At 36.3% G+C, this 15,762-nt stretch overlaps 1 protein-coding gene across 1 annotated transcript; it reads left to right on the top strand.

Moving 5' to 3' along the window:
• The first annotated feature begins 708 nt into the window (after positions 1-708).
• On the top strand, positions 709-10,515 carry LOC18435451 (glutamate receptor 2.1). The gene is made up of 5 exons (XM_006845496.3): positions 709-1,105; positions 3,142-4,496; positions 5,407-5,719; positions 7,682-8,127; positions 10,006-10,515. The coding sequence occupies exons 1-5, from the start codon at positions 859-861 to the stop codon at positions 10,513-10,515; spliced, it is 2,871 nt and encodes a 956-aa protein (XP_006845559.2). The 5' UTR covers positions 709-858.
• The last annotated feature ends 5,247 nt before the right edge of the window (positions 10,516-15,762 follow it).

The raw sequence follows: 15,762 nt of genomic DNA, 5'->3' as shown, positions 1-15,762 counted from the left end.
TTTTTAAAAGTGTCATAAAAGTCCTTTATGGAGTTATATAAGTTCTCTTAATGAAAAGAGAAAAGCCAAAAGGAGTATGTTGTCAATTTACTCCCTCGGGTAAAACCGAATTTGTGATTTTTTTAGGACAGATAACCTCTTCCACCTTATAACTAACCTCAATTTTTTTTTTTTTTTCTTTCCAAATAGATGTGTTGAAAAAATTAATGTGGTGCGTTCGAACATACATCGCCCAATTTTTTAAGGTGAGCTCTAAGTGTTGAATAGTTAGAAATATATTTACTTTTTGGGAAAACTAATCATATAGTGATTTTTAGGTAGATCTCAAAATTTCAGATAAAAAAACCATTCCAAGTAGCTCTTTGACTCAAGGGACTAAGTGTACAATATATATGCTCCTAGGGGGACGTAGTTAGTGTTCACTCTTCTAAACACAGACAAAATGGTGCCTAGAAGGCTAGAACTTACTGAAAGTTTCCTCCTAAATTTTGATTTAGTGGTAGACATATCCGTTTAGGTAAGAGTGGTTAAGGGTTTGAAGAATTCTGTCCAAAATGCCAAATAGGCTTTATATTTTAAAAAGAAAGTAAACTTCTAATATCAAAAAGAGCTGGGGCTTAATTGGTCAACACTTGACGATTTAAGAGCCGGGGCTTATTTGGTCAATGCTTGATTATTTGCAATGCTACGTCCTAGGCTGAATTCCTAAAAAAAAAAAAAAAAAAAAACCAAAAAGAGTGAACTAGCAATATCGGAAATGGAGAATACATGAGATCATCATCGCTTAGTATTTCCTATATTTTCTCTGCTACTTAAAGGGGGCCTAGGCTTTGAGTGAGCTGAGCTTAAAAGTGAGAGATGGGCAGTTGTTTTGTTGTGAGGCTTATTCCTTTGTGGCTATGCATTTGTGCGGTATCGGAATCAAGATCAGAATCAGTTAATGTAGGGGTGGTCCTTGGTTTTGATTCATGGGTTGGGAGGGTGGCCAACACGTGCATAAGTATGGCCCTCCACGATTTCTACATGGACCATCCAAACTACTTCACTAGACTATCTTTGTATATTCGAGATTCAGATCTAGATGTTGTTGGGGCAGCTTCAGCTGGTACTCTCTCTCTCTCTCTCTCTCATCCTATGTCTCTCTCTAGAACACACATGCTATCTCTCTCTGTTGCATATACGCTCTCTTTCTATCTCTCACACTCTCTCTCACACACACAGACAAATGTATCCGTGACCAGTATTGCCCATCATCAAAACTGGTCCGGATTGGCATTCTTGAGCTGAACCATTTTTTTCTTGAAAATATTGACATCTGTATTTAAAAAAAATTAGGAGTGTTAACTTATACCCGACTTGGTATACTTCAATATGCATGGGAATGTTGCATAGGGAAAATAAAGTATTTTACTTGAAGTATGAGAATGTATATTAAATGAAAAAAAATAAACTATCAAAAGAAATTGGAAAAGATTTGGAAAGAGAGAGATAGAGTATCTTTAAGAATCAAGGCTTGAGTTAAGACGGTAGCAGCTGGGTTTTCATAGCGCTACATCACAAGTTTCTAACCTTGTCAAGAGATAGAGTATCCTTAGTCTTGCCCCGAGAAACAAGTCCATCCTTTGCCACCCGGTCTGCACCTTAAGCCCCTTTGATTTCAGTCCAAGACACTAAGTTCATGACCAAAGCACCCCCATTTATTTCTTTAAAATGAATTCAAAGTCCTTCGCATGCAAATGGCCTTCTACTGTGTTCCTTTTTTATCTCTGTTTCTGCCAGTTTATTTGCGTTTGTCCTCTACACCAGCTTTTATCTTGGTTGGTGCCTTTTTATAGGCGTTATACTAGAGTAATCATGTTGTACTGGGCCATTGTGATTGCTAGATCCACTAACTCATGGAGACTTCAATCAATAATACAACAAATAATGTTGTATTTTGATTAAAGTCTTCCGTTGGAAAGTGTTTCTTTCCTATGTTTTATGTAAGGTTAAATTTCTTTATAAAATTCCTTACGAAATCTTTTTGTTGTCATGACTTATTTTTAAGGGGTCATGGGTCTAGGATATATTACCCGACGATTTGGTGACATATCTCTGAGGTTCAAACTCAAGGAAAAAGAACTTCTCGCATTTGCCGGTGCATCTTGATGAGATCGGGACACTTATAAATTTTATCAGAGCAGAATAATAAAATAGAGGGGATAAAAGGATTCACTAGAGTGATCCAAATATATATAAAAAAAAAGAGGTGTCGCCAGTTTGACAAAGACTACCGGCGTGTTTAAAAGGAAGTGCTACCATTGGGACTCCTTTTAGTCAACATTTGGTGTTGTATGTAATGCCGGGTACTGTCTTCATCCTGCATAGTTGCGACTGACTTTATGTAAAGGGGTCTTTAGTCTTTCGCTAGAGCTGCAAGTGAAGTTCCAATGGTTGTCAAAATTTCACTTAAACATATGGGTAATGAAGAGAAAGAGGGAGCAGTAGCTTTTCTAGTGACAAGGCCACTAAAAATGAATATGGATAAATGTTTTAATTTGGACAATGAATAAGTGAGGTGATTAAATATTCAATTTTTTAACTTAGAAGAGATCCATCAGCATCCCTTGGACCTAAGGGTTTTATATGGAATAATAGTTATGAAAAGGGGATATATGTCTTTCTCCCTATTTATATCGACTTCTAAGTACAACAAATAAAAAGAAGTTTTGCTTGTAGAGAAATTAAGTAAATCATAAATTAATATTTATAGTGAAACTGGGTATGTAATGAATTAATATTTGGGAAATGATCTCATGTCATGGTGACATTGTACTATAATGAAACCACACATCTAGAAAACCATGTTTGTGGCATTTGTGTGACCCCAAATTTTTTGCATGCACTCATTTTATTCCAATAATCAATCTAGAAGTACAAAAAAATAAAATTTCAATTTGCAGTCCAGATATTGTCAAAATGAGCTTCATCGAAAAAAAAATGAAAGAAAGAAGAAAACAAAACATATTCCTAGATTACCAAGGGAATTTCCCTAAAATGGGAAGGAAAAAGGAATTTTTAGGAGTATATGCACTATGAACTTATTTTTGAAACATTTTGTTATGTGTCCTGATGTTGATTCATTGCTTGTGTGTCACACAGCTTTGGACCTGATGAAGAATATGGAGGTGCAAGCCATTCTTGGCCCACAAACATCAGCAGAGGCCAAGTTTTTGGCTGATCTTGCAAACAAATCTCATGTCCCCATTCTCTCCTTCTCAGCAACCTCTCCTTTCTCCTCCACCAGCACTCCTTATTTTGTAAGAGCAACTCTCAACGACTCGGCGCAAGCAAAGCCGATCGCCTCTCTCCTCGAAGCCTACAAATGGAGACAAGCAGTAGCCATATATGAAGACACGGAGTACGGAGCCAGCTTCATTCCATACTTAAGTGATGCTGTCTTGGATGTCGGTTCTCGAATTCAACAGCGAACAGTTCTCCCCTCCTCTGCCTCTGATGAATTCATCAAGGAGGAGCTCTATAAACTGATGACCATGCAAACTCGGGTTTTCATAGTACACATGTCATCTCCTCTTGCCTCCCGTTTATTCCAAATGGCTCAAATGATCGATATGATGAGTGAGGACTATGCTTGGATCATAACAGATGGACTGGTCAGTCTCTTGAACTCGATGGATCGTTCAACCATAGACTCAATGCAAGGGGTCTTGGGGGTGACGGGGTACATAGAAAAATCAGAACGTTTGGACAATTTCACCGCTAGGTGGAAGCGAAATCATAGAGAAGTGTACCCCAATGAAATAGAACTCCCTGATTTAAATGTTTTTGCTTTAAGAGCATATGATGCTACCTGGACTCTGGCTCTCGCAGTAGAGAAATCTGGCACCAGAGCCCTGAATTACTGGCAGGCAAGTGCCATAAAATTGACTGGAAACTCTACTGAACTATCAAATCTAGGAATTTCACTAGCAGGCCCAAGACTCCTAAAGGCAATCCTAAAAACACAATTCCAGGGCTTAACAGGCCATATCCGTTTCATTAATGGAGAGCTGCAGGCCACTACCTTTCAAATAATCAACATCGTAGGGAAAGGAACAAGAGAGATTGGGTTCTGGTCACCAGAATTCGGTCTCTCTCGCACACTCAACAAACAAACCTTACAAAGGGAAAAAGGTTACACTGCAGCAATGGCAGATCTTAGAGCAGTGATCTGGCCTGGGGAATCAACTTCCGTGCCGAAGGGTTGGGTGTTTCCAACAAACGGCGCCAAGTTGAAGATTGGCGTTCCCGTAAAGTCTGGTTTCAAGGAATTTGTGAAGGTGGAGCGGGACCCAGGCAACAATAAGACAAAGGTGACGGGGTTTTCGATTGATGTTTTTACTGCAGTTGTGGAGGCTCTGCCTTATGCCTTGCCTTATGAGTTTGTTCCATTTGAAGATGGTGAAGGCAGAAGTGCAGGGACATATAACGAATTGGTTTATCAGGTCTATCTTGGGGTAAGCTACCAATGAAATGTGAGGAATGATCATGGGATAAAGGTCTATCTATGTTAAGAGAATAGATATTCTTATCAAAATGGTCCACTGTATTTTATGTAAAAGCCATCCCTGATGCCTCCCCTAACACCTATTTTGAAAAATGACTTAAGCTTTTGAATAACACCCTAAAAGAAGATATTCAGTGGTTGGTGGTGTCAAACTTACACCCTCAAAACTAGAAATGATCTAAAGAAGGTAATTCCCAATTAATGTAAGATTAATTAAAATTGGGTCAGTACTAATATTTATTAAACCATCTTTTAGACACTCAGCTGACTGACAGTTTAGATGCTCATCCTGTTAGCTTGTTCCAATCCACTTGCTTTAGTTAGATAGATTAGTATATTTTATTGAACCATATCAAATTGCTTCTATACTACACTTCATATTTTTCTTTATCATCCTATAATCACGGTTCATTCTCCGTCTCTATGTTAACTTACCACACATGTCATTGTCCCCCATGTTTTATAGCCATTCTATGAAATAATGGGGAAACCCCATATTTTGAAATCTATCAAAATTGACAAGCATAATTATGATAGAAAACAGTTGTTAAATAACAATATACTGTGCAAACTTTCCCCAATTGTAAAAAATGATATTCATCCTTTAAGCATGCATAACTTTGTTTCATACTTCTTTGTTGTTTCTTCCACATCTTCATGCATCAGTTTTTGAATTATAAACTTTCACTGAAATGTTTCCAGTTATTTGTGTATTATTTCATGTGAAACACATGAAAAATTCTAGTATTTAGACAGTTTGAACTTCGAAGGTATCTTTGAGTGTTTCTATTCAATTGTTTTATCGTTATAAGCTGGTTTTCCTTTTAATTAATCAATATGCAATGGCTTTTCGGTAGCAGACGTATGATGCCGTGGTGGGAGATGTGACCATTAACGCGAACAGATCGAAATATGTGGACTTCACCCCCCCATATACAGAATCAGGAATTTCATTGTTAGTACCTCTGAAGAAGGAGAGCGGAAGCAAAGCTTTGGCTTTCTTGAAGCCATTAACTTGGGAGCTTTGGTTTCTAATCACAGTTTTCTTCTTCATCATTCCCTCTGTGGTTTGGGTTTTGGAGCATGGGATAAACACTGCTTTTCGACGGCCATGGAAAGAACAATTGGGCAACGTTCTCTATTTCTCCTTCTCAATGCTCGTTTTTGCACATCGTAAGTACTCCACAATCCTAATTTATAATGTTTTTTTTGTCAAATTTAACGCTTTATCATCTATAATCAACACCAAGCAGAATAGCTTTCTTCTTTTTCTTTTTTTTCTCTCTTCTAATTACAGGAGTTAAACTGGATTTAGTACTTTGGCTGAGCATTTGGATTTAGTACTTTGGCTGAGCATTAAGACCATGCTCCCCTACATACATATATGGGAAAAATTACATAAGTTCATCTGCTTATACTGGCATAAGCTTATTAATGCTAGAGGGGTTTGTTGCAACGCAAAGTTTGCACACATATAGAACTTATATCGGATCTAAATCAAGAAAAGAAAATGTGAACTCCCCCAAAGAAAAATGGAGAAAACGAGTTCACTATTTTCAATGATTGCTGGTCATCCATCACAGGAACGGTGGATATAGGCCTACAAGCAAGCAAAATTGAATTTCGTTTGTCATAATCGTCTAGTTTTCTACAGGGCTTTTCTAATTTTATGGGGTTTTTCCAATATTTCTAGGTATTTTTTTATCTAATTTTCTAGGATATGTTTTGAATGATTTTTTGGGAATTTAGAGGTATTTATAAGCTTTAGGTTCAGGTTGAACGAATTTCCTAATCCATGAATGACCAATTTTCGGATTTTTTCATAATAAAACTGATCTAAAATTTCATCTGGAAAAGAATTTGGATGACCCTGGGTCAATCCAACCGAGCGACATGCTGTGTGGCTTGCAGACCGTGCGCGACATGCTGTATGGCTCGCAGCCCGTGCGTGACACTCTGTTCCGCATAAGGGCATTTTGGTAATGTTTCTCCTTAGACTTTCATGGCTTGAGATGGGTTTTGAAAGGCCCTTTGGGATAATTAAACTATGCTTACGCTAACATGGCACATTAGGATTATTGTGGTCCTTAGGACTTAGAATCATGGCTTTTAAGAATTATTTTTGGCTACAATTTTTAAAAGGTGTTTACAATTTATTATACAATGCCCTTGTTTTTTAGTAAATATTTTAAATATTCATTTCTCGAGATGACAAACATATCTTTTGTCATTTAGTGCAAATATCATCATTATCATTTATAATAACAAAATGCCCCCATTCATTTTAAAGAAATAGGATTAAGAAAATGGCAACTAATAGGTAACTAATAGGTTGTCACTTGAAATGAACAGCAGTTCCGGTTATCCTCCCAACCACCATATCATGATCAGATAGTTGAAATGTATGTTAGTATTTAAATTTTAATTTTTATCTACAAATCGGTTTAAGATGAAGTTTAGCGGCGTGTCAGCTGTATTGGGGCACACAAGAGAAATCTAAAAGAAATATTTTTTCAAAACTTAAAATGATCAAACTACCCGTGAAAATGATGGGGGTAATTTAATCATTTTAAAAATTTTAAAATATTTTTATATTGTGCATGATGGTGTCAAGTATATAAGGCTCAACTTTCAACTTAAAATCAATTTATTAAAAAATATTAAAATTCAATAGTGATATGCATATTCAACCATCCGATCAAGATCTGATGACTAGGAGCATTACCATAAGAGGGGTTCCATAGAGGAATCGGGTTTAATCTTGAGTGGTTGGTAACTGATAATTAACAGCACTACATCTCAAGTTCGATTCTTACTTTACTACTAAACTACAACCCCCAATTCTTACTTTACTACTAAACTACAACCCCCAAGAAAAGGGAAAATAAGGAGGCGTTCCATTGCATTTTGATGGGACACAGGGTTTATTTGGACAATAAATTCAGATAAAGGGTGGGTTTATTTGGACAATAAATTCAGATAAAGGGGACCTCATGAATTATTTCTCGAGCATGACCTACAAGTTGTAGAGATCAATGCATAATTCTACAGTTCTATGATGCTTGTTTCCCTATTGTAGGACTCTGTTGTATGGCCATGATTTCCTTAACCTGTTTAACTTAACCTGTTTACCAGGTGATCACATAACCAGCAATTTGTCACGGTTTATACTTATCACATGGTTATTTCTACTGCTCATATTAAGCAGTAGTTACACGGCAAACTTGTCTTCCATTTTAACTGTGGAGCAGTTAAAGCCCACTGTTACTGATGTGAACACATTGCTTAAGAATGGGGAGTGTGTGGGACATCAGAATGGTTCTTTTGTGAAGGGGTCCTTGATGAACTTGGGATTTCCAGAGTCAAGACTGAAGGCCTATTGCACAGCTGATGAATATGCAGAGGCCCTATTCAATGGTTCGGTTGGAGCAATAGTCGGTTCTACTCCCATTATCAAAGTGTTCCTCTCTTACTATCACGACAAATTCACCATGGTCGGGCTGACTTTCCGAACTGGGGGCTTTGGTTTTGTGGGTTCTCTCTCTTTCTCTCGTGGACAGGGATTTTATGACTTTGGCATGGTTATTCTCTCTCTTACACACACTCATATACACTTGCACGATTTCATAACTCTAGCATGACTGGTCTCTCTATCTCTCTCACACACCTGCACATGGCTTTCATGATTTTTGCATGAATGGTCGCTCTCATATAGACAGTTCACAGGAATTTTATGATTTTAGCATGACTGGTCTCTCTCTCTCTCGCACACAAACCCACTGAGATTGAGTAATTTAGATACGAACCCTAAAATTTTTGGTAAAATAAAAACTGCTTCGCTTATAAGAGAAAAGAATGTTGATCAACCTTTTTTTTTTATATTTTTTAAAATTGCGTTTCGGTCAACCCAAATTTTTATTTTTTTTAGCTTTTTGGTTTGTACGGCACTGCCCAACTAATGAAAAAATAAAAAAAATCAAAATTCAAGTTGAAAAAAATACAATTTTGAATTTTTTTTTTTTAAAATGGATTTCTTTTATAATTTATGCATAAAACATTTTGTATTTTACCTGAAATTTTCAGAGCCCTTACATGAATCACTCACCGGAATTTTATAAATTAAGCATGACTAGATATCAATCCTAAGTATCTTGTGGTGTGCCGAAGCATATTATACACTTGGTCTCACCAGCGAAACACCTCATTAGGGGGATTTGATTGGCCACAAAACTCTCGAATGAAATAAAATCATGTATACAAGCAATCTAACAATAAAAAAATTGATTTGAAGCCCAAAAATTAAAAAGTACAAACCAATGCTCATTTCAAAATTTACTGTGGACCACTTTTTGATGGATGGACGTAGCAAGGTTGCAACGATTGTTTGATAGCCCATCAAATGGATGACCTATACTTTTATTTTGGAGCTACAATTATTGAGCATTTTATGAAATGGAAATTAGTTTTTAGCCATAAATAGATATTATTTGAGAGCTTTGATGTCACAAATATCTCTCTATATGGCTGGTGAACCAAATGTACTATTGGGAAAAGTTTAAATGTGGGAAAAGTTTAAATGTGGCTCTCTTCCAAAAATCTATCTTAGAGATTTGTATTTAATGGCTTGAAACATATTCCAAGTCACTCCTTTCCATTTTAGATCCATAATTTTGCAGTTCAAAAAACAGTATAGATAAAATGAAATTATCATGAACAGTCTAAGAACAAAGTTTGAAATAAAATTCAAAATCCATTTTTTTTTGAAATTCATAAGGTTGTGATCATTGACTTGTGAAGTTTGAGGCCCAGAATTCATCTCTAGGATGTCTACCAAAACCCATCCTATACAATTTGGTCCCATGGGACCAATAAGTCTTCTATCATCATCTTTCCCAACAGGGACTTACCTTACTCTCTTGATATGGAAATTCCTATTGATTAATTGTTTATTTGTAATTTAATCTCAGGCAAGAGGTTCCCTTGTCCTTTCAGTCTAACTTTATCACTCGATGCTGGCCTTAGGATTTCTCGCATTAAGTGTTTCAAAACCTGGAAATCCAGCTCAAGAATAGCTTATTTGAACTAAGAATCGGCTGAGACCAAACTTGTTCTAGGAAGGTATATGTACTAACCCAATTGCCCAACTGACCAAACCCCGTTCTACCCATTTCGTATTTTTTTTTTCTTTTTTCTTTTTCTTTCTTAGGTCCCTAAAATCCCCTACCTCATGAGCCCGTGTTTTAATTTCTCTTCTCTCTTATTCTTTTTTAATAATTTTCTTGTTCGACAATTCAGACCCATCAAAACGGGTGATCCTGCGATCTGACACAGTTCGTGGGGTGGATAATCCACCACATCGATTCGAATTTTGAAACAGTAATCCCAATAATATGCTAAAATGCCTCTCAATTTAATACTTACATAGTTCTTATGCCTGATCTTTTCTTTCTATGTGCCAGGTGCTCCCCAAAAACTCATTACTACTTTCTGATATTTCTGAGGCAATCCTCAACGTAACTGAAGGAGACAAGATGACTTCCTTAGAGAGGGCTCTGTATGGCTACCATAGTTCCCCCTCAACTGCCTCAAGGGGCCTTGGCTTGGATTGCTTCTGGGTTTTATTCCTCATCATCGGAATGACTTGCATTGGAGCTATTTTTATTCGATTCTCCATTTGCAATTGGAATAAAAATCACAACGGAGTAAGTGATACTGCAGAACCTAGAAAATGCCTGTGGCGAAGGTTTAAGGATGTGGCTGTAGGATTCAGTAAGAGGGATCATTCGTCAGTTCTGCCTACAAGGGAGAGGAGTGCGAGAGAAATCGAAATTGGTGGAGATGAAAGCACTCCGCCGCGTAGCAGTTCAGCCTCTGAAGATGATGCCAGCGCCATTGCACTGCCCACTCCCATGAATTATACTGATGGTGGCAACGCACTTGACCAAGGAAGGGGTGCTCTAGGTTCATAATGTATAGTGCAACTTGATATATTTGTGGTAGCTATACTACATTATTAAGACTTGGTTAAGGGGCGATATATGGCATAAGAACGGAGACCCTATCGCTAGAGAGGTTGCAATTATGTGACCTTTAAATAGTGAAGTTTACGTTGTGATGTAAGGCATCTTTTTATTTACAACAAGTCCTATCTCTTTTGGATAAAGACATATTTTAGGACAGGATAAAATATCTATATACTTTTGAGTAAATTTTGTAAAAAAGTATATCATGCATGGAATACATACTTTTATTATCTCTAGATTCTCATGACCAATCAGAGGTTGGTAATATTATTGCATTCTAGGTGCTATAAATCCCTATCAGAATATAGATGGTATGAAGATGTGTATTCATCCAGAGTAGTAAAATTAGAAGATTGTAGATCAGGTGTTTGGAAAGACTGATTTATAACTGGTATACCTTAATCACCCCTCCCGAGATCGTTTCAATAAAAAGCTAAAGGTTTGGATCATTTCTATCCCACCTCTCCTGGGACCTGGTGTAGGCGGGACCAGCAGTGGGTTACGGCTCTTTATAACTCTTTTTACCTTAATCTTTTGTTGATAAGGGTGGGTTCCATTTAAAGAAAGAGTAACATTTCAATCCTGAACTATAAATAGTTAGCTTTGGCAGTGGATAGAGTATGATTAATATTACGTAATCAAATAAAATTAGATAAATAATTAAGAAATAAAAATGTATATATAAAAAAGAACTACATAGTTTTGGTTATCAATTTGGCATAGATATTGTAGTGTATGATAGAAAAATAGACTCTAACTTATAGAGAGGGAATATCTAAGAAGGTGGCCGTCTTTACTTGGGAGATGAGTAGTTATCTTCTATTTGTTGGAGAGAGCATCTTCTCTCTCTAAAAATCCTTTTAGTGATAAACATTAAAACTACTTTATAATTTTAGAATAAATATTAATTATATTAAGAGAGAAAAATATGGCACATATGAAACCCCATGGCCACCCACACGCAACAATAGTATGCCCCTTATGTAGAAATAATGGTGACAATATTTTGCATATGTTATTCAAATATACTTTCTCACAGGGCCTCTGAAAATCCATTGCATGGATGTGCGGTAAACGTCTCATTCCAAGCACATCCATCATAATAATGTTAAAAAATTGGATCGCGGTTAGATTCAAATCAGATGGGCTTCTTAATATTTGAATATCTCTTTTTTTCACCGCATTTGGTTTATATGGAACGTGGGCAACTATAGAGGTTTTTAGATGAAGGTTTCAAGGGGAGAGCAATTGCTTAGAATAATCACTTATCATATTTGCGAGTTAGCATATGCCAAATCTTGGGCCTTCCACATATCGAAAAAGGCAATAATTGAAAATTTACAGATCCCATGGCACCAACAAAAATTAAAACCCCTATTCGAGTTGCTTGGTCTTTTCCATACCCTCAACATTTTAAGCTCAATGTTGACGGGGCTTCTTTTCAGAATCCGAGAAGAGCGGATGGAGGTGGTGTTATCAAAGATAGTGGTGGTGCCTTCATTGCTGCTTTTGCCACACCTTTTGGTATTGCCACTAACCACTATGCAAAATTCTATGCTTTGAAGGGGTTATTGACTTGGCCTATCAACTCGATTGTTTCCCCCTTGATATCGAAAGTGATTTAGCCCTACTCGTCAATGTCATTCAAGGCAGCTGTAGAGCTCTATGGACACTCCATACGATAGCATCCAACTGTTGACATAACATTTCAAGCTGTAGGTGGTCTATTTTCTATAGTTATCACGAGGCCAACATGGTAGCAGATACACTTGGCAAGAAGGCCACATCATTTTCTAATGCCACAATTTGGTGTTTCTAGACGCCATATTTTACTTATGTTCCTATATTATATGATTTGGCAAGTACCCTATTATAGCGTTGTATGGATATGAGGTCGTTAAATTAAGAATTTTTTTAATTAAGTCGTAACATTTTTAAGATTTTTCATTTAGGTACCTCTTCCAGACTTTTGTCAAAAAACACTCAGGTTGCTCTTCTTACAATTTTGTAACTTTTAACGAGCAATGTTATTTTGTTATTTGACCAACTTAAGCCCTATGATCAAATGGCCTAAATACCCTTAGTTGTTTTGAGTTCCAAACTAGAAATACGCTATTTGTTGAAAAAAACTTGTTCCTAACTGGGAAGTAACAACAAGTTTGAGTATTTTGTTAATTTGGCCTCAGTTAAGTCATCCCGGTTCTAAATCATGAACAATGTTCTTTTAATAAAATAAAATGTTTCAGGTTTAGAATTCAGATCAAGCAAAAATATTTAAGCCATTTGGCTCAAGTAATATAAGTAACCAAATTACTAAAATTCCCTAATTTGTTTAAAGCTTCGTATCTTGAACAAGGGTAGTTTGGGATCTTTTAAACAAAATAGCTAATAAAGTACCGGAGAAAATGACTTTCAACAAGTAACCACTTTGTTATTGATTTGACCATCTCAATAATATTTCAAGTTTGTTTGACCCTTATGCTCATTTTGCAATATTTTTAATTGACAAGTATCACTTGTTTGGCAGAAATGAAGCCGCTCAAATAGGCGATGAGATGAGGAAAAGTAGATTTAGGTACTATGGCCATGTGCATTATCACCCTAGAACGGTTAAGTAGGGTGATGTGGTTAAATGTAGACTCTAAAAGGGCAAAAACGAGACCCAAAAGAATATAGATGGAAATAGTGGAAGAGATAAGGCGACTTTAATCTGATTGAGGGTATGGCCTAAAGAAAGCAAAATAGTAAGAGCAGAATTCGTGCAGGCGGCTCCAAATAATTGGGATAGGACTCAAATGATGATAATAATGATGATTATCACCTATTTTGTCGATATTCGAACGTCCCATATATAGTGATATAAAATTTAGAGTATGATTATCGGTGATTCAACCGCCAAACCAACTCAGTGATCCAGTTTCTATACTACAAATATGAGAGAGAGAGAGAGAGAGAGAGAGAGAGAGAGAGAGAGAGTTGAGCAAAGGTTGCTTCATATATGCCAAAGAATAAAAAACAACCACCACAAAAAATAAACTAAAAACATGCATATACCACGATACCATGTAAAATTAATAAAAAGGGAAAAAATAAACTAAAAACATGCATACACTACAATACCATGTAAAATTAATAAAAAGGGCCCATCGATTTTAGGTTTCGAAAATGACCCCGTGTCTCTTTATAAACAATCCCTTTCTTTAATTAAGATATTTTTGACCCCTCAGTAATATCAATACCGTAAAGAGCTTTAACCCCTGAAGTATCATTTTCTCGTATCAAAATCATGCCTCCTAGCAACGAAGACATGACTCTCCCTACATTAAAAAAGAGGATAATTTCAAAGCACGCATAAGATATTCTTCTTGATTTGAAGAAGATAGACTGGACTTTCTCCTAGACTTTAAATTGGGGTTCGACTTCGACTAAGTCTAGGTCTTTTGTAGAGATCGGTTTGAGAAAGAAACAAATCAAAAAGTAAAGATATTTTAAAGTGGTGGAGAAAGTATATTGATTAGGGAAACAACCAAGAAACATTTGAAATGTCTAAAACGTTTTTGGGAGAGTGAAGATGCTTAGGTTTCCCTTTCACCAAGTGGGAGGTCATTTCTATTGCTTGGAACTCAAGCATCGTAGAAAAGTATACTATCAATTTTAGAAAGAGAACTAGAAATTGATAGACAGAAAATGAGAGAGAGAGAGAAGAGACCGATATAGAGAGAGAAAGTATGAGAGCTTTAACGATGAAAAGAAAAACACTCCTTGATTGCTTATACTACCCCAAACATCCGATTGGCTAGTTCGTCTTAACAAGTACAAAGGTTTCTCCCGTCATAAGAGTTTTTTTGGATAATTCAGTGGGGAAGACATGCCCCTATCCATTTTTTTAAGTAGATTAGGAATTAGCTTTTTGAAGCTATTAGTGGGGTGGTGTTAGTGGTAGGAAGGAAAACCACAACATCTTAGAGATTAGGGTGTGGGGTTGCTACCACCTTGACCTGAGCCACTTTCTCTCCCGTAATTTGAGTTTCCAATCATTGATTGCTTATACTACTCTAAACATCCGACTGCATTTTCCAACCCAAAACTTTGCGGTCAGTCTTCCAATCTTTTAGCCGGGTGCAACTGAATGGCTCCAAAGTTGGTCAAGAGGTATCTAAATGCCCCAAATAAAAAAATATCATAAACTAGATCTGGAAGTCCAGCTGGTGTCTAGTTGACAAAACTCTAGAAACACAGCCACATAGTGTTTCGATTTTCAAAATATTTCAAATCCAAGATTTTGAGCCCTTTTTCGTGGAAAATAAGCCTATGATTTTGATAGTGAATTAAAGACTAAGCTTAGGAAACAAGTTCCAAACAAGATCGAACTGGACATGCAAAGAACTCAACTTTTCAAACTTCAGCCAAACCCTTGTTCAATAAAGTAGTCTTGACAAATCCAAGAAATTTATATTCAAATCCAATAAATTTTTTGTTTTTTCTCTCAAATCAAATCGTTTAAGTTCAGGGGTGCAAGAAGTGACCCTAAACACTAAATTTCTTAGGACAACATGGCTTGACCAATTGAGATTTTTAAGTGCACCTTACTAAATGTAAAACTTATGCCGCGTTTTATAGGACATCATTTTTACAAAATTTTTAAGTGCATCAATTGAGATCAATTTCATAGGACAACATGGCTTGATCCATAGGATGTAAAAATTTAAGTAGGACATCAATTGAGATTTTTAAGTGCACATGATCATTGTCATAATAATAAATGTAAAACTTAGGCCGCGTTTGGGTATCTCGTTCATTTAGAGCAATTGCCTTTCTACTTGCACCCAAGTAGATTGGCAGCCTAATGCAAGTTAAGAAATGGAACTTACCTCTAATATTTACCAATTTAGCAGGGGTGTGGTTTGTATAAGATGCCAACCTTACACTATACAAGTGAATTGCACTTTTAAATTTTGATAGAAGATAAAGTTCTGGTGTCGAAAGCCTTATAAAGACTTGAAAATGTAGTTTTAACCCAGTTACAGAATTAAAAGTTTCAAAAAAAGTGCAGATAAAGCAGATCTATAAACACTTGAAAATCTTGAAAATAGACGGTCCAAATAACTTGTTACAATATGCAATATTTTTAATACTAAAAATTCTGTTCTTCTTTATATCCATCCATATCGAGGTTGAGATGATCAATTAGAA

Source organism: Amborella trichopoda, chromosome 12, assembly GCF_054954075.1.
Source record: "Amborella trichopoda isolate Santa Cruz 75 chromosome 12, AtrichopodaSantaCruz75HAP2 v2.0, whole genome shotgun sequence".
Classification (NCBI taxonomy): Eukaryota; Viridiplantae; Streptophyta; class Magnoliopsida; order Amborellales; family Amborellaceae; genus Amborella; species Amborella trichopoda.
This window is presented reverse-complemented; position numbering and strand designations above follow the sequence as displayed.

What these genes read in the sequence shown, in the direction of transcription:
- LOC18435451 (XM_006845496.3), top strand. Translation starts at nt 859, where the DNA reads ATGGGCAGTTGTTTTGTTGTGAGGCTTATTCCTTTGTGGCTATGCATT. An exon ending in AATGCTCGTTTTTGCACATC is followed by an intron (nt 5,720 to 7,681) that starts GTAAGTACTCCA and finishes CCTGTTTACCAG; the next exon opens with GTGATCACATAACCAGCAAT. An exon ending in GATTTTATGACTTTGGCATG is followed by an intron (nt 8,128 to 10,005) that starts GTTATTCTCTCT and finishes TCTATGTGCCAG; the next exon opens with GTGCTCCCCAAAAACTCATT.